The following is an 18,375-nucleotide window of genomic DNA, read 5'->3' as shown; positions in this document are numbered from 1 at the left end:
TATTTCTGTGGTGTGTGTTGTCCATTTCCTTTTTCATCTCTAATTTTATTGAATTGGGTCTTTTTTTTTTTGGTTAGTTGGGCAATGGTGTGTCAGTTTTGTTTATTTTTTTTTTTAAAGAAATTAGCTCTTCGTTTTGCTGATCTTTTATATTTTTTAATTCAATTTTGTTGATTTCTCCTCTAATTTTTTTCTTGTTTCCTACTAGTTTTGGGTTTGGTTTACTGTTGTTTTTTCCAGATCCTTGAGATGCATGTAGCTCATTTATTTGGTGCTTTTCCAGTTTTGTGATTTCGGCAGCTATTGCTATAAACTTTGTTTTTAACACTGTTTTGCTATATCCCATAAGTTTTGATATGTTATGTTGTTGTCTTCCTTTGTTTCCAGAAATTTTTTGATTTCTCTGTTGACTTGTTGTTTGACCCACTGTTCATTCAGGAGCATGTTGTTCAGTCTCCATGTTTGTATATGCTCTAGAGATTCCTGAGTTGCTGATTTCCAGCTTCATTCCATTGTGGTCTTAGAAGACGCATGGTATGATTTTGATTTTTTTGGAATTTGCTAAAACTTCCTTTATGGCCTCATATGTGGTCAGTCCTAGAGAAAGTTTCATGCACTGCTGATAAGAATGTGTATTCTGCGACTGTAGGGCGAAAAGTTTTCTAGATCTCTGTTAGGTCCATTTGGTGTATAGCGTCGATTAAATCTGCTCTTCTCCTGTTGATGTTCTTTCTGGTTGATCTGTCCATTGCTTAAAGTGGAGTAGTGAAGTTCCCCATTACTATTGCACTGGAGTCTAAGTCTCCCTTTAAATCCTTTAACATTTCTTTTAAATAGCCAGTTGCCCTGTGATTAGGTGCATATATATTTATAGTAGTTACATGTTCCTGTTGAATTGATTCCCCTAATCATTACACAGTGCCCCCCCTTAAAGATTTATTTATTTGATAAAAGATCTGTCTGCACTTCAGTGTTTATTGCAGCTCAATTCACAATAGCTAAAACATGGAATCATCCTAAATGCCCATCAACAGTAGACTGGCTAAAGAAATATGGAATATGTACTCTATAGAATACTATACAGCAGTAAAAAATGAAATTTGGTCATTTGAAACAGAATGGAGGAATCTGGAAAACACCATACTTAGTGAAATAAGCCAGTCCCAAAGGGACAAATATCATATGTTCTCCCTGAGCAGTGACAACTAACTTAGCATCTAAAAGGAAATCTGTAGAAGTGAAATGGACACTATGAGAAACAATGACTCGATCAGTGCTTGTCCTGACTGTCAAGGAAAAACTTACTGTTTTATTCCCTTTAGTATTTTTTTTCTACTTAATACTATTGGTTGAACTCTTTCATTTACACACGAATATTCTTAGGTGTTTAAATTTAACTGAAAAGTGATCCCTGTTAAATATAAGAGTGGGAATAAGAGAGGGAAGAGATGTATAGTTTGGCACATGTTCTCTCGGACTTACCCCAATGGTAGAGCTAGAAATGTTCCATGGGATTCCAAATCAGTGCCATCAAGGTGGCATGTACCAATGCCATCTTACTAGCCAAAGTGATCAGTTGCAGTTCATAATTGATCAAAAAGATAGGATTAAATGTCAAAGGGACCACATAAACAAGACTAGTGTCATAAATAAGAGTGTCAATTGTTATATCAACAACAGGAGTCACTGTACACTTGCTCCCCATGTAGGATCTCTGTCCCTAATATGTTGTACTATGCAAATTAATGGTAAAACTAATCTTCAAACAGTACTATATACATTGTGTATCTGTGTAGGTGCAAACTGTTGAAATCTTAGTATATACCAAGTTGACCTTCTGTACATAAAAATAATTGAAAATGAATCTTGATGAAGAATGGGATAGGAGAGGGAGTGGGAGATGGGAGGAAGGTTATGGGGGGGAAAGCCGCTATAATCCAAAAGTTGTGCTTTCAGAATTTATATTTATATTTAAAAATAAAAGTTTTTAAAAAAGAAAAAAGATTGATTTATTTGAAAGAGTTACATAGAGAGAGGCAGAGGCAGAGAGAGAGAGATCGGGAGAGAGAGAGAGAGAGAGAGATCGGGAGAGAGCGGTCAGTCAGTCTTCCATCTGCTGGTTCACTCCCCAATTGGCTACAATGACTGGAGCTGCGCTGATGGACTTGGGCCACCTTTCTCCTGCTTTCCCAGGCCATAGCAGAGAGCTGGATTGGAAGTGGAGCAGCGAGGTTTCAAACCGGTGTCCATATGGGATGCTGGCGCTTCAGACCAGGGTGTTAACCCACTGTGCCACAGCACCAAGCCTATCCTTTGTCTCTTTCAACAGTTTTTGTGTTAAAGTCTATTTTGTCTAATATTAGGATGGCTACACTACCTCCTTTTGGATTCTGTTGGCATGGCATATCTTTTTCCACCCTTACACTTTCAGTCTGCATGCATCTTTCTTGATGAGATGTGAATCTTGTAGGCAGCAAATAGATGTTTTTTTAAATCCATTCAGCCAGTCTGTGCCTTTTAATGGGGGAGTTGAGGCCATTTATATTCAAGGTGACTATTGATATGTAATCACTTTTTCCTGCCGTTTTTCCAAAAACATTCCCATTTTTTAGTTTGAATTTTCTTTGAGCTTTCACTGATTGATTTCCTTCCTTCACCTTCTTTCATAGTGATGACAGTGTTTCTGTGTGCGACTCATCCTTAAGCATTTTTTGTTGGGCTGGACAGGTGGCAACAGATTGTTTTAATTTCTCTTTGTTAGGGAAGGTCTTTATTTCATTTTCATTCATAAATGAGATCTTTTTGCAGGGTATAATATTCTGGGATGACAGTTTTTTTCTCTTAAGACTTGGACTAAGTTTCACCATTCTCTCCTAGCTTGTAGGGTTTCTGATGAGATGTCTGCTGTGAGTCTAACTGGAGATTCTCTGAAAGTAATCTGGCGTTTCTCTCATGCATGTTTTAGAATCTTCTCTTTAGGTTTTACTGTGGTGAGTTTGATTACAGTGTGTTGTGGTGAGGGTATTTTTTGGCCATGTCTATTAGATTTCCTGTGTGTTCCCTGTACTTGGATGTCTTTTTATCTCTCCAGACTAGGGAGGTTTCTGTTAATATTTCCCTAAAAAGGCTTTCTAATCCTTTCTCTCTCTCCATGCCTTCAGGAACTCCTAGAACCCAAATGTGTGTGTGTGTGTGTGTGTGTGTGTGTGTGTGTGTGTGTGTTTATAGTATCCTGTATATTCCCAACCGTGTTTTTTAGGTTTCTAATTTCCTCTTCTTGTCTTTGGTTTGACTGTATTCTTTCCTGTGCTTTGTCTTCTAAGTCTTATAGTCTTTCTTCTGCTTCACCAATTCTATTGTTAAGGCTCTCAGTTGCATTTTTGTATTTGTTCTGTTGAATTCTTCATTTCGTTTGGATTTCTCCTTCTGATCTCAATTTCATGGGAGAAATTTCCTTTCATATGCTGTATGGATTTCAGTAGTTTGTGCGTTTGCTTCTGATTATTTCTGTGTAATCTTATGATCAATTTTTTGAGCTCCGTTTCTTGCATTTCTTCCATCTCATCATCTTCACAATCTAGCATGGAAGCATTGTGTTCTTTTGGGGACTTCATGTTGTCTTCCTCCTTCTTGTTTCTTGAATTGCTGCATTTGTTGTTTGGCATTTGTGGAGATACTCATTGTTCTTTTTTTTTTTTTTCCTTTTTTGCTCTGGTGTGTTTTATATTTGTACTGTGACTGTGTAGATAAGTGGAATGTCTGCTTTTGAATCTCTATAGAGGCTTGTAGTGGATGTGGCCGGAGAGCTCTGTTCAGTTCTCCAGGGTTGAGGGCATGCCTATGTTGACACACCCAGGTTGGGCATGATAAATCTCGCTCTCTCTTTTTTATCAGAAGGGAAAGTTTTTCTGCTCAGGTGAGCTCCTCTCCTTAATGGAGTCCAGTACCTCAGCGCTAGCCCCAGTGGCTATAATATTCATCCACTCTGTCCCAAGGAGCACACAAAGGATCTGTGCAGTCCTCAGTGTAAGTTCAGATTCTCCAGCGATGTCTCTCTCCAGGTAACCAGGAAGCCCTGAGCGTGTGGAGTCTCCCAGTGTGAGTGCCCAGAGTCCCAGCCATGCTCCCTCCCACACTCCCTCAGTTTTTTTCACAGTCCCAGTACAGAAGCCTCACATAGTCACAGGCTCCTATCCCCCTGTTAGTTCTCCCCACCAGTCAGGGTCTGCACTCAACTAGTTGCTGGGCATGGACACAAGCTGGCACAGCTGTTATAAATGTCCCTAATGGCACCTGCTCTATTAGCTTGTTACAGGATGCCATTGTAAAGTGATTGTCCTTTTTCATTTCCCTCCTCTAGTTTAGCCGGTACACTATCCCCCATGGGGTTCCAAGCTGGGTTCCCTCTAGGTTCTTCTTGCAGCTATTTTTGCCACTGGCTTGGGCTGCTGCAGTCTGGTCTCACCCCCACCCCCTTTCCAATGCTGGTGTGTAGGCTCTGCTGCTGGAGACCTGAGCCTGGGCACCCACACCATCTATGTATGTCCACCATGTCCCTTTAATTTTGGTAGTGTTTCCTTTGCTGTTTTCTCCCTAACTCGTCTCTGAGACTATACTCTGTCCACTTTTTTTAAAGCCATCTTCTCCTGGGCTACTCCGCCATCTTGGAACCCAAGACCAAGTACTGTGAATGTGAAAACCAGAGCTTGACCATGTATGGGGCAAGTTCTCTTGCTTTTGAAAGGAGATACAAAATAACAGTGGTGGAAATGTGCTGATGGTGGAATGTGGGGCATGAGAAGAGTGAACACAGAGTACCTGTGTTCAGTCCTGCCTCTGCCTCTGCTTCTAATGCAGTTTGCTGCTAATGCGCATTCTGAGAGGCATCCATTGTTGATTCAAATACTTGGACTCTGCCACCCTCCCAGGAGACTTGGCTGGAGATCCAGGCTTCTGAACTTGGCCAAGTGTAGCCACAGCTGCTGTGGGCATTTGGAGAGTGATCCTGCAGATGGAAAACCACTTTCTTTCCCTATAGATTTCAAAAATTAGAGATAATTGAACAATGTAAAGGAATATGTTGCTGTGTGTTATGGATTGGTTATCAAAGTATTCGGCTCAGGAACTGGTGGGAGTCACCTCATATATTAAAAGTGGTTGGGGTCAGGCTGGTGCCATGGCTCACTATCTAATCCTCTGCCTGCAGCACCAGCACCCGGGTTCTAGTCCTGGTTGGGGCGCCAGTCCAGTCCAACTCTCTGCTGTGGCCCGGGAAGGCAGTGGAGGATGGCCCAAGTGCTTGGGCCCTGCACCCACGTGGGAGACCAGGAGGAAGCACCTGATCCTGGCTTCGGATCGACGCGGCGCACCAGCCGTAGCAGCCATTTGGGGGGTGAACCAACAGTAAAGGAAGACCTTTCTCTGTGTCTCTTTGACTGTTTAACTCTGCCTGTCCAAAAAAAAAGTGGTTGGGGTCCTTGAAAGATGGCACTTTGATATTGAGTGTGATCAGACTATGATGATGAACGGTTTGGCAGGAATAAGAGTATCCTACTTTGGTAATTTCCTCCTAAATTTCCTTTTATTACCACATGAGTCCTAATTATTTGGAATTAGATTCATATGAAGTACCATTTGTTTCTCAGGTATGTTTTATGAGATATGAATTTTCTTCTGTAAACATTGCTTTGTCTCCTTTAGACTGGCAGAGGACAGTGCAGCAGCCAACACACAAAACTACAATTTGCACATGGCTAAAGTCCGTGGTTATCTTACAGCATCCTGGGCACTTGACATCCGTGAAGTGGGAATTGGGTCTCTGCAGCAGGTGCTGCTTCTTGCATTTCCTGTTCATTTCTGTAGAGAGATGGAGGAGCTCCTTTGCTTGAGGTGAGTTCACCTGGAGAGTCATCATGGCTAGAAAGGCTAGTGAGTCTGTCATTTATTTATCTAGGTAGGATACTTTTAACATAATTGCTTTTAGTCTATAGCATTGGATTTTGAACTTAACTATTCATATACGCGTGGTATACTAGATGGCCCATTTAATCAATTGTTCAGACACATTTTTACCTATAAAGGATGATTGCAGATGCTTTCCTAGATTGACATGTATCGTTATGATACTCATACTTCATTTAAATGTATGAAATTCCCAATATATTGTGTAAACTTCTGAAGGTCTCAGTCACCCTGGGTGGAGAATGCTCATGCTTCTATGAACATTATACTGTTGAGCATCATTCTAGACATACTTTGCTATGAAATCAGAGCATTCCTCTTAGTTACTTCGGGAGTCTTTGAATAACTCCGAAGATACTTTCAGTTGATTAGATAAGTGTTAATTTACATCCCCCTTCCTCTCCTAACAACAGTTTTAAAGTATGCATTATTTTGAAATAAAAAATGTTATTTGGGTTTTGCTTAACAAATGTTGGATTGCAGTGCTATTATACACCTTTAGTCTTTATGTATTTAAACACCATGCTTAATACATTGCCTTCATCAATAGTGTCATAAGGTGTATTCTTTCTGTTATCACCTATTTTTTCCAAGGTCACTTTAAAATAAATTTTAGAATGTCTATTCTAATCTCTATTCTAAATCTTATCCATTTGATAATATTTTACTATAATTTTTTTTATATTTTATTTTTTCAATTTTTTTTTAACAGGCAGAGTGGACAGTGAGAGGGAGAGAGAGAGAGAGAGAGAGAGACAGAGAGAGAGAAGGGTTTTCCTTTACTGTTGGTTCACCCTCCAGTGGCTGCTGCGGCCGCTGCACTGCGCTGATCCGAAGCCAGGAGCCAGGTGCTTCTCCTGGTCTCCCATGCGGGTGCAGGGCCCAAGCACCCGGGCCATCCTCCACTGCCTTCCTGGGCCACAGCAGAGAGCTGGCCTGGAAGAGGAGCAACCGGGACAGAATCCAGCGCCCAGACTGGGACTAGAACCCGGTGTGCCGGCGCCGCAGGCGGAGGATTAGCCTTTTGAGCCACAGCGCCGGCCAATATTTTACTATATTAATGTCTTAATAATAGATGTTGTCCTAAGGTCTTCATGTATGTAACTCATTTAATCTTCACCTTTATTAAGCAAATGCACATCCATTCATCAAAAATGACTTATTGAGCATCTGTGAATGTGCAGAATACTGTGTGCCAAGTGCCAGGACGAATTCAGCAAGGTCCTGGCCTCTCTGGAACTTGAGATCTGAAAAGAGGAAAATACGTGACTGAGGATCATGCAGTAAGCAAACTGGTTCATTTAATTATGCATCTTTTTCTGTTTGTAATTATGCAAGATTGTGGTTTAACCGTAATTATAGCCAAATAATTATGGTATTAACCAAGATTACGGTTCTAATCCAATTGTGTGCTTTTTAAGAATAGAGGGGAATCTCTTGCATTCCTTCATCTCATAGTGCTAAACAAATAGATATCAATATGTAATGATGGTTACAGGAATGCTTTTATGAAACACCATAACCTGAGAGTTGTTGGAATTACCTAGTGGGATTTCAGGGGGCTAGAACAGATCACCCAACAAATGGAGTTTGCTGATAAGGGAATTACTCATACACAAATGGAAGTAGCGTTGATTAGGAGCAGTCAGACATCTAGGTTTCCAAATAGCCTCAGTGAGCTCTGTTAAGACTGAAACATTCAGTTGAACTCTAGGGCTGTTCAGTACCTCTGACACTTGAAACGTGGATTCAGAAGGAAAGCAGGCATGGTGTTTTAGTAAAACATGGAGATAAAAATTCTGGTAGTCTTTTTATGAAATATGTTAAAAAATTCTTCTAGAAAGCAGAGACTGCCTGAAACATTATATGTCAATTTGGTAAACAATGGCAATAATGAGATCTTCCCCAAAACACTCCATGACACTTTAAATGTCAGTCTTTCCTGTCTATATTTGGCAAAGCAATGATCTTATTATTACTACATATCTGATTATAGTAGTGCATCTAGAAGTGAAGTCCAGAAAGTAATGCCCTAGAATGAAATGTTGGTCTCAGTAGTAGGAGATGGCAACCAGTCTGTTGTTTCCAGCTCCTTCTGTAGCACCGGTTTTGCTTTAGCTGAGCCATTCACCTTTAAAACAGCCCAAACTGGGTTCAGAAAGGTAGCAAAAGGAATGACAGGAAAGGCTGAAAACCTGAGAGCAAGGGCAGCTTCTGGGTTCTCATTGCAAATGTGTGGACCCTGAAAATCGTTATGAAGTAAGGGAGCTATTGACGTTAGTGAGCTTGATCATTTCAGGAAAAGTGGCAATGAAAGCTCTGTATGCCTTTTCACATCATGAGGTGTTTCACTAGGCATTCTGTGAAATGACATTTTTAAAGGTTGACATGCATTTTGTTCATTCCCTGTCAGCTAGCATCTTTAGCACAAATTCTTAGAGCTTTATATCATCTATGTGTTGCTGTACACTCTTGTGGGGTTTTCAATGTCCTATTTTATTTATTTAGTTGAAATTTAGAATGACTAAGGACAGAGGGAGAGAGAGGGATGGAGAGAGAGAGAGAGAGAGAGAGAGAGAGAGATATGTATACCTCAAAACCAGTGGTTCACTACCCAAATATCTACAATAGACAGCACTGGACCAAGTCAGATCAAGATCCTAGAACTACGGCAGGGCTTCCCACATAAGTAGCTAGGGGCCCAAGTCCTTGGACCATAGTCCATTGCTTTTCTAGGTTCTCTAGTAAGGGGCTAGATAGAAGGGCAGCTGGATCTCAAATCAGCATTCCAATATGGAGTGTGGCATCACAAGTGGTGGTGGACTAATCCACTGCAACATCAAGCAAACTTATCTCAACCTCCTGTGCTGGGAGGCTTCCCTTATGTAGAAGACATTTAAACCAAACGCTGAGGAGTCACGGCTGACATCCACACATTGCTCTACACAGAAAATGCAGCATTCTAAGAGTGTGGTGGGCCGCTGGTCTGGATTAGCTATCACTCAGTTTTTCTTATCATAGGTAGAGGAATGAACACCTGTTGCAGTTGAGCCCATCAACATCAGAAGTTGAGACTTAAACCACACCTGAACTTTGAGTGAGATGCTTTTCCTAGTGTTGTCAATCTGAGAAGCCAGCCTCTATGGGAAAGCTTAAGCAGAGTATACTCACCCATGAAATTTGGATTTTGCTACATTCAAACAGAGAATATCAACAGTAAGTATTTTTTGTTCTGTCTGTTTACTTTTTGAAAGTCCGAGTGATGCACATATGCATACATATACACATATATGCACACACGGAGGGGATAGAGAAAGAGAGGTAGGTAGATAGGTAGATAGATAGAGATATCAAAAATCTGTTCCCTCCTCCAAATGCCTGCAACAGCTAGGTCTGGGCCAGGCTGAAAAAAAGGATCATGGATCTACCCCCGGGTCTCCCACATGGGTAGCAATGAGCCCAAGAGCTTGGGGCATGATCCATCAGTCTCACAGGTACGTTTGCAGGGAGCTGGATTGGAAGCAGAGCAGCTGGGACTTGTACCACCATTTTGACTTGGGCATCACAAATGGTGGCTTAACCCACTGTGACACCAGGCTGACTCAATGAGTGTTTTGTTTCTCATGCAAATTTGTAGATAGCTAGAGTGGGTCTCTTTCACAGTTCTCATTCTGCCATTGGAGGGCTAGTGGCTACCCTGGACTCTTAAGATTAACTCAGAATCATTCACACTACCTTTCGCCAACGTTTCCATATTTGCCATGTCTCATGGCCAAGCCAGAGAGTACAGTTGTCTCTCTGGTCCTTGAGGATCGGTTGCACTCACCTGTGGATAATAAATTCCAAAGATACTCACATTCCTTATGTATAATGGTATATAACTTCCATTTCATCTGGTCATATATTCCTGCATACTCTAGACCAACTCTGGATGACATTATAATATCTAGTACAGTGTAAATCGTTAACTATTTTGGGGGGAGGACTGACAAGAAAAAGAATCTTTACATGTTGTTATCTTTCACTTTACTTGGGTAGGCCGAAACTTTACCTTGTAGCCTGAAACTGTCAGAGACAATATTGTGTGAGTGAATGACCATGGGTAACGTTAAGTATTTGACCTGTTTTTGACCCAGTAGTTGTCATTTGCCAGCCTTGTAACAGATCACAATTTACTCTTGGGCACCACTATTGAAGACTCCCCCAGCTCAGAGAGTTGTTGATTTCTTTCAAGTTTAAGCTCTCTTGAAAAATATCATGATTTGTTTTCATCCATACCATCTCACGTTGGAGATTTCTCCAAATTTATGTCAATTCCATATTTTTCTAAACCACAGCTTGCCATTTCTTTGAGGTATTATCTGGGAGAATTTTGATCTGAAAACTTGGGCAGGAAGGTTTTTAAAAATGTAGTATTTTGCTTAGAGTGTATAAAAAGGCTCATAGTAGAACAAGGGTTCCACACCTGTCTTGTTAATCATTTTCTCACTATATAAACATACGTGCTGAACGGAAGCTGCCTTTATAATTAGAATGCAGTGAAGCTTCTTCTGATCATTATCACGACCCTGTTTTAAAATATAGGCTCAGAGACCATTAGCATCATAGGGTACATATTCCCACAGAGACATTTTTCCCTTCTGCTTCCATTTGCAATTTCATTTCAATTGTAGTGTTTAATATTTTCCCCATGTCTTGTATGTGAAAGAACAGAATGGTGGTAGAATGCTACGCTGTAACTCCTAAATTCCCAACCAGGTGTGACTAATGCTGTCAGGTTTAAATTAAGATGAATTTCTTCAAGCTCACTAAGACTGTGATATTCAGCTTTTCGAGTAGGAAGTTCACATGGGGGATTTCTCAATTCAAGAATATTAACACACTGAGTAACACACTGCTTTGTTGTTTCTAGGTTCTTTATTTGAGTAATTTCATTTAATGTCATGCATTACTGAGGAAGCTGAACTGTGGGCTCGATGGGTATCCCAGTTGTGCTGTAGTTTGACATTTCCATGGTCCCTCCCTTCATTCCCCAGCCAAGGAAGTTCATCCTGTGGCTTCCCAACAGCACATCCAATAAAGTGTTTCTGAACCATTTTCTTTTCACCTTTTGCATCCTTTGAGCAATTGAGTGTCCAGGACACAGGAGATTCCCTTCACATGCTTTCAAAATTTACCCATGTCTGATTGTGTGATTTCTATTTACACTTTCCTCAGGTGTTCCACTATTAGATGATTGACTAAAGAATGGAAGGAAACAGAAGACAGAAGCCTTTATCTTAATCTTTCTTTGCTTAAAGAATCCATCAGGTAAGATCTGTGACTGGTGTGAAACTGAATTTTCTATCTACTCAGAAAAGTATTCAAATGAGCATCAGATCCAGAGAGTCCTTGAGGAATTTGAGGAATTCTGTTTTGATTACTTGTAAATAATCTGTGAAATATCTGAAATTGTATTTCAAGTAATTTTGTTCACTATCACCATAATAAGCATTTATGTTGGAATAACTGTAGAATGGATACTCTCCTCTCTCTTTCAGATTTTTTATTTATATTTTGTAAAATTGGAACAGTAGGGATCCTTCCATTCTGCATCACTGAAAGCCAGCAGTATTTGCTGGTGCCTGTTTTTAAAGTGTACATAGAAAAGCTACCTTGTGTCTATGAGTGTTGACAATTGTGTTCCAGTCTGGCCAAAACCTTGTGACCCAGCAATAAGATCATAATAAACCATCTAGGTAGGAAAATGAGTTGACCTTCTGATAACCCAAGTCAACTTTTGTTACCATGTTACCTATTTTTGTCCTCTATCATTAGATCTATTTTTAAATAAGAGAAACATGGTGTATTTTCAGTTATTTGTATGAAATACATTTTCATCTATGTTTATTTGTGCCCTTTGCTATGCAACTTGTCTCCACAAAGGGACTTAACCAGATCAAAATCTTTTTTTTCAGTTGTCATTCATGTTCTGTGTTTGAAAGACAGAGAGGGTAACAAGTAGAGTTCTTCCATTTGCTGGTTCTTTGCTCAAGTTCCTGGAGTAGTGAGGGGGTAGATCAGGCTGATGCCAGGTTTAAAGAACTCAGCTCAGGTGTCCCACATTGGTGGCAGGGATCCAGGCACTTGAGCCAGCAGTCCTGCCTCCTAGAAGGAGTATATGTAGTAAGGTGGAATGGGCAGTTGATCTGGGACTTGATACTGGCACTGTGGTAGAAGATGCTGGCATCTTAACTGCTGAGCCAAACACCCGTTCTGAATCTGTGTTGTCTTAGAATATTATCTGTGTACCCAAAACCCTGCAAGTATAAACTGGACAACCCCTAATCTAAGTCCATGCAAGAATACTATCTCAAACACCCTTGAAAACTGTCTGCATATGGATATACTTGCTGGAAGCCAAGAGGTAGGTGTGTATTTCTTTGTGATAAAGCAGCTCTTCTGATACCCAGCGAGCCCCAGAGCGGGAACCATCCAGCAGAGCGGCAGAGAAACCCTATCTAGACACTGAGAGAATACTTCCAGGGTTTCTGGAGTGCTGTTTGTGGGTCAGGCAGGCATCAGGGATTGAATTATCTTATTCCATGCTTTATCTCACACTTCATCACAACACTTTGAAAGTCATTATCTTCTTTTTACAGATATAAGAACTGAGATGCGGAAATATGAAGTAGTTTGCCAAAACTCAAACATCCATAATCTATCTCCAGTCCCAATTCCAAAGACCCTACTATTTTACCATCTGCCCTTGCCTCCCAGAGGTGAGGTGACAGGAGAGGGTCCCCTGCATCAGCACACAAGCTTAGCTGCAAGAAGAATAGAATGCTATGTACATCTCATTCCAAGTTGGAGAAGTGAAGACCAGGCAGTTACAATATTTGTGTATCCAATTGCCAGTCTACTCTATGAAGACATAAGGAATGGAGTAACTAACACCCTGCTCCCTCAGCACTGTTTCAATAGGCAGTATTGTGAGAAAATCTTTTTCGTGAGACATTGCCTTGAGTAGTTTATGAGCCCAGGGTATTATAGTCATAGCATCACTACATTTCTTCCATCATGATTTTCTTCTCTCATTCCTTTATGCATTTTTGTAGCCAAATTGTGTGTTTAATTTGTGTTTACCGTATTATCCTGTCCCCCTCTACTCTGTTTCAATCAACTTGAGAAACAGACATGGGAACTAGGAGATCTGATTTAATGTGTATATTATCATCACCATTAATCATTTCTTTAGGAAGGCTGAGTAGGATATGCTTTATCGCTTTATCCTCCATTTTGTGATTTCTTTTGCTCATTTCTATAAACTATGGGAATGATGATTAATATTGGGAGCCTGATTTTCCACTGTGATGTTGGAACTCTGCCTTGAATGAAAAGATAGAGGACAGATGCAGCTAGAAGCAGCATTTCAGGGTGCACTTAGATATTTTACAATGGTTTTGATTTGTTCAAAAATGTTCTCAAATAGTATTCATTTTATGGACTTAGTTTTGTGACAGCACTTCCAATTTGGTGTTCCAGAATTGACTCATCTCAATGAAGTACCTGCCCTGTGCCATGGTCCTGAGAGGTAAAATATGACTTCCTATTCTTGCCAGCAGAGGGCAGCAAGGAACACTGGAGCAGGTGCTTGATATCAGCTACTGAGGATGTTTCCCTTGGTGGAGGCAAAAATGAGGGTGTTCAGAGGACCAACATGAGAAAGGATAATTACAGGGATTCAGGAGGGAGACCAGAACATATGGGGAGTGTAAGGGTTCTCCCAAGGGCTCATAACTGCCAGCACAAGTAGACATCTGGAGAGTCATTGATTATAACCTTTTCTTGGTATTGACTGCTATTCCCAGCCTGTCTGATGCCAAGGTGTGGCTGGCTGCCTAAGGTAACAGGCAACTAAAAGCATATCTGGGCACTAATACAGACTGGCTGCCTGTGAGTTATCAACAAGCTGCCCACAGAGGCCGAGGGGTCCAGAAGCAGCCCTGTGAGGGTGAAGGATGAATGGGTGTGAGGGCTCACCAAATCCAGCTGCAGAAGATACTGAGGCCCCGGGTACATGCCAGGAAGATGATTCTGCAAAATATATATACATGCATATGTATATAATACCAAGGATATTTTCCCCTTGTCTTGGGGGTGGGGGGCACTGCTTAGCTATGGAAACACTGTGTGATTTAGGACTTAGAGAGTTCTCACTTTACCAACTGTTAGGTATCTGGCCCCCAGTCACACAACTTCACTGAGCTTCAGTTTCTCCACCTGTCAAATGGAATTACTAATTTTTACCCCAGAAGCTGATGTTGAGGCAAGGGGAGGCTATATATAAACTACCTTGCAAGAAGCTTGACGTTTTGTCGTTGCTCAGTGGATTTGATTGCGTGACATATTCTCCCTCCTTTCTCTTTGGCCATGGACAAACATCCATGATAGTGTTCACTATTTTGGAAAATAATGTCTCCCTGTCTTTTCTAAGCAGCCTTGGTATTAAGCAAGAATTATTCTGTGAGTTAGCTTGCTAAATTTTCTATACTGTTATCCCATTTTATAGTTGCAGCAATCCTTTGAGGTGCACTATCATCTCTGTTGTGCAGGTGGAGACACTGAGACTCTTCTAGAATAACTCCTTTTACCAGCACCCTCTACATGGCGAATGCTGAAGGAGGGGGGGTTCAAAAACTACTTGGTTTGGTTGCAGCCCTCCTGCCAGTGTTGCTACAAAACCTTCTTTCCTGTGTAGATAGTTCATCACCATTTACTTTTTTAGAGGTTTAATTTATATATGTATGTATGTATGTATATATATTTGAGAAAATCAACTTTGAAGAACCCAAGCATAGTGCATCCTTTGTGAGCACTTAGACATTACTATAGCTTATGAGACATAGATAACATCCTCCACTTAATACATTAAAATGAAGTAAATCTTTGCAAACAAGTTTTACTATTAACTCTCATAATCCAACAATTTGAGGACAGAGGTCCTGCATGGGAAGTTAATGCACAGTGACTCCTGTTGTTAATTTCACAATTAACACCCTTATGTGTGATGTGAGAGATCACCCATTTAAACACTTAAGGGGGGAAATTGAATAAAAGAATTTTGTGTTTGTGATATGTTAAAATAACCTTATAATTGACACAGCATCACATTGATACTGTCTCTCCATTTGGTATGTAGGGCCGAAAGGTCAGTGTTCAATGACAGAAGTGAAAATAGACTGCTATGGTCAGAGTTCTTCCCCCACCCACCCAGTTCTCCTGTTGAAACCCTTACCTCCTTCTCTTTGTGTGCCATGCAAGGACACAGTGTGAAGATGGTTGTCTATAAGCCAGGAAAAGAGGCTGAGTCAGTGGGGCCCCATGCTCTTGGACTTTTCAACCTCCAAAACCGTCAGACAAGTAAACTTCTTTCTTTGACACATTACCTAGCCTAAGGGGTTTTGCTACAAGAACAGAAAATGGGTGAATCATGTATTCATTTTAATGTTGTACATATTATTTTTGTATAAAATATTATATAATTATACTAAAATATGCAAAGAAATAATATTGCACTATAGCTTTGAAATATATTGCCGCTTGGGCAAACTGGAGGGAAGGTTGCTGAAATCTCTCTGTGTTTCTTACAACTGCATGCAAATGAACCATCATCTCAGTTTAATTTTGAAGAATTGAATGATGGTGCCAAAATCTAGAAAACCACTATATCAGTTTGAGAGTTTGTCAGTTATGGCATGAGCCTTAGAACCTTGACATCACAATGATGGGTGATCTTGACTACTGCGGAACCCACAGTCTTCAGGGACTTGTTCATGGTCTCTGTTGAATAGTGTCGACAGAGTCTAGAGTTGTAACACATGGAAAGTAATGTTGTCAGAGCTTCTGGAAGTCATCCACCAGTCCCCAGCGCAAGGTAGCCTTTTCCTGTACTACTTGTGATCATTTAAGCAGACTGGTCACCCCAGGAGGAGTTCTGTCCTGTTTTCCTTAAAACAGAGGAAGTAATTCCTGACTTTGGTGCTGGTTTCATGAGAAGCTACTTTTGTTCTTTGGTTTAGTGCTACTGAGCTCAAAAGAGCAGGCTTTGTACTGTCAGGGGAGACACTTCCTTGGCTTCATGGCAAAGAGTTTTCTCTGAAAAGATCTCGAAAGAGGCTGTCCTGTTTATGAAAGAGTTTTGTGTTCTGCTCAGTCTAACTGGTTTTACCTATTATGGCCACAGAGCCCCATTGGTACATGGTCCCAACTCAACCAGTTATATCTAAGCCTGGGTGATGTTAAGAAATGTTTGTGGATGTGTCCAGCATTATTTCATGTTGTCTAGCACTTCTCTCCCCTCGCCTCCCAATTTGAACACTAATTTAGATAAGATAGGAAGCATTTTACTAAGTGGGAATCAATGTATCCCTATTATGTAAATTGTCATGCTAACAGAGGACCACGTTACAATGACTTCTTTACCAATCGCTGTGTCATTTTGTTTTACATGTGATAGGCTGAAAATTGCCTTGTGTTCCCTCTTCTGAAACCATGTTGTAAGAGCTTGGTGAGTGACAGCTGTGGTGTCCATCTTAGTGTTCTTTCCAGAGGGCAGTGTGGTAGTTGAATGGAAATACTCTTTAGAGATGTAAACTGCTTTAGAATATCAGGGATATGTGATTTAATTTTCCTTTGAAAAGGCAGAAGACATGCCTGTTGCTTTTACTTAGAATGAATTAGCAGCAGATATGTATGGAGAACTTCACAGTTGAAGATTGCTTTCGATATTTTACTTTAACTTGCACTAAAACCAGGCAGATTGATACTATTGTTCCAGATTACATGTTCTCTTTTATGATACATGCTCCCTTTCATACACAGCCAGTTAGAAACAGTCAGACTCTGAAATTTTCAATAATCTTCAGTACTTTCTTTTTTTTATTCTTAAAATCTATCTATTAAGGGATACAAATTTTCATAAGTGCAACTTTAGGAGTATAGTTATTCTTCTCACTATATCAGTCCTCCCACCCACACTCCCATGCCTCATCCCCCTCAGTCTCCCCTTCCCAGTTCTATTCTCCATTAAGATTCATTTTCAATTGACTTTGTACATAGAAGACCAACTCTATATTAAGGAAAGATGTCAACAATTTTCACACATACACACACGCACACATATGCACATACACAAACTGTTTGAAAACTGGTTTTACAGTTAACTCTCAATACAACTCATTGAGGACAGAGGTCCTGCATGGGGAGTCAGTGCACAGTGACTTCTGCTGTTAATTTTTTTTTTAACTTTTATTTAATGAATATAAATTTCCAAAGTACGATTTATGGATTACAATGGCTTCCCCCACATACCGTCCCTCCCACCCACTACCCTCCCCTTTCCCACTCCCTCTCCCCTTCCATTCACATCAAGATTCATTTTCGATTATCTTAATATACAGAAGATCAGCTTAGTATACATTAAGTAAGGATTTCAACAGTTTGCTCTCACACAGAAACATAAAGTGAAAAATAATAGATGATATTTTTTAAATGATGATGAAATCAGATCAGACCTATTGTCATGTTTAATCCCAGTGAGAGTCAAGTTGGGAGTTGATATTTTTTTTTTTTTTTTTTTACAGAGGATCAGTTTAGTATACATTAAGTAAAGATTTCAACAGTTTGCACCCCCATAAAAACACAAAGTGAAATATATTGTTTGAGTACTCGTACCAGGGGATTCCAATTCTGCTGTTAATTTAACAATGAACACTCTCATGGATGACGTCAGTGACCACCCGAGGCTCTTGAAATGAGCTGTCTAGGCTATGGAAGCCTTTTTTAATAGAAAACGTTTATTTCATAAATACAGATTTCAAAAGGAAAACTTTTGGATTATAGCGGTTTTTTCCCCTATGGACAAGGCCATAAGCAAAGTGGAAGTTCTCTCTTCCCTTTAGAGATAAGTGCACTCTTCTTTGATTGCCACTTTTTTCCACTGGGGTCTACAGAGATCGTTCGTGTAGACTATGTTTTTGCCACAGTGTCTTGGCTTTCCATGCCTGAAATGCTCTCACAGACTTTTGATCCTCAATACTGCCAAGTGCACACCAGCAGAATCTTTCGTATGCACATTTCTGCTAACTGTGTATTCCACAGAATTTCAGCTTTTTCTTTCTCATGCTCCTCAGACGTGTTGCAGCCTTCGCTTATTGCTGATTGCAAATCCGCATTCCAATTTTTAGATGCTTATGGCAATGGCACCTAGTCTCAGGAAGCAACATTCTTTTTGTTAAAATAATAGAGGTACAACAATGACCAGAAACAGAGAGATTGAAAACCACAGGAATTCCTTGTTACGGACCTGTAGGGCACAGGTTTATTTGGGATTCTCTGGGTCCACTTCATAGGGTCCTCTAAGCTTGGTCCACA

General features: G+C 40.4%; 1 protein-coding gene across 29 annotated transcripts in view; it reads left to right on the top strand.

The window, feature by feature from the left end:
* LOC149124852 (rho GTPase-activating protein 20-like) overlaps positions 1-18,375 on the top strand; it is a 96,872-nt gene that overhangs the window by 38,690 nt on the left and 39,807 nt on the right. For 20 of the 29 annotated variants that reach the window (XR_016211646.1, XR_016211644.1, XR_016211645.1 and 17 more), the window contains 6 exons: positions 5,701-5,889; positions 7,092-7,244; positions 8,983-9,177; positions 11,179-11,271; positions 12,603-12,722; positions 13,486-13,534. Coding sequence is in view for 17 of the 29 variants with exons in the window: in XM_089302043.1 (XP_089158169.1) it covers positions 12,617-12,722; positions 13,486-13,534 (155 nt within the window). In the remaining 12 variants the exon portion in view is untranslated. Of the gene's footprint in view, positions 1-264; positions 5,393-5,700; positions 5,890-7,091; positions 7,245-8,967; positions 9,178-11,178; positions 11,272-12,602; positions 12,723-13,485; positions 13,535-15,264; positions 15,364-16,459; positions 16,511-18,375 lie in introns of those variants that run through there. The other 9 variants (XM_089302038.1, XM_089302039.1, XM_089302040.1 and 6 more) reach the window with 8 other exon arrangements.

The sequence above is a fragment of the Oryctolagus cuniculus genome, chromosome 8, assembly GCF_051225735.1.
Source record: "Oryctolagus cuniculus isolate XC-2025 breed Fujian yellow rabbit chromosome 8, ASM5122573v1, whole genome shotgun sequence".
In the NCBI taxonomy this organism is placed as follows: Eukaryota; Metazoa; Chordata; class Mammalia; order Lagomorpha; family Leporidae; genus Oryctolagus; species Oryctolagus cuniculus.
This window is presented reverse-complemented; position numbering and strand designations above follow the sequence as displayed.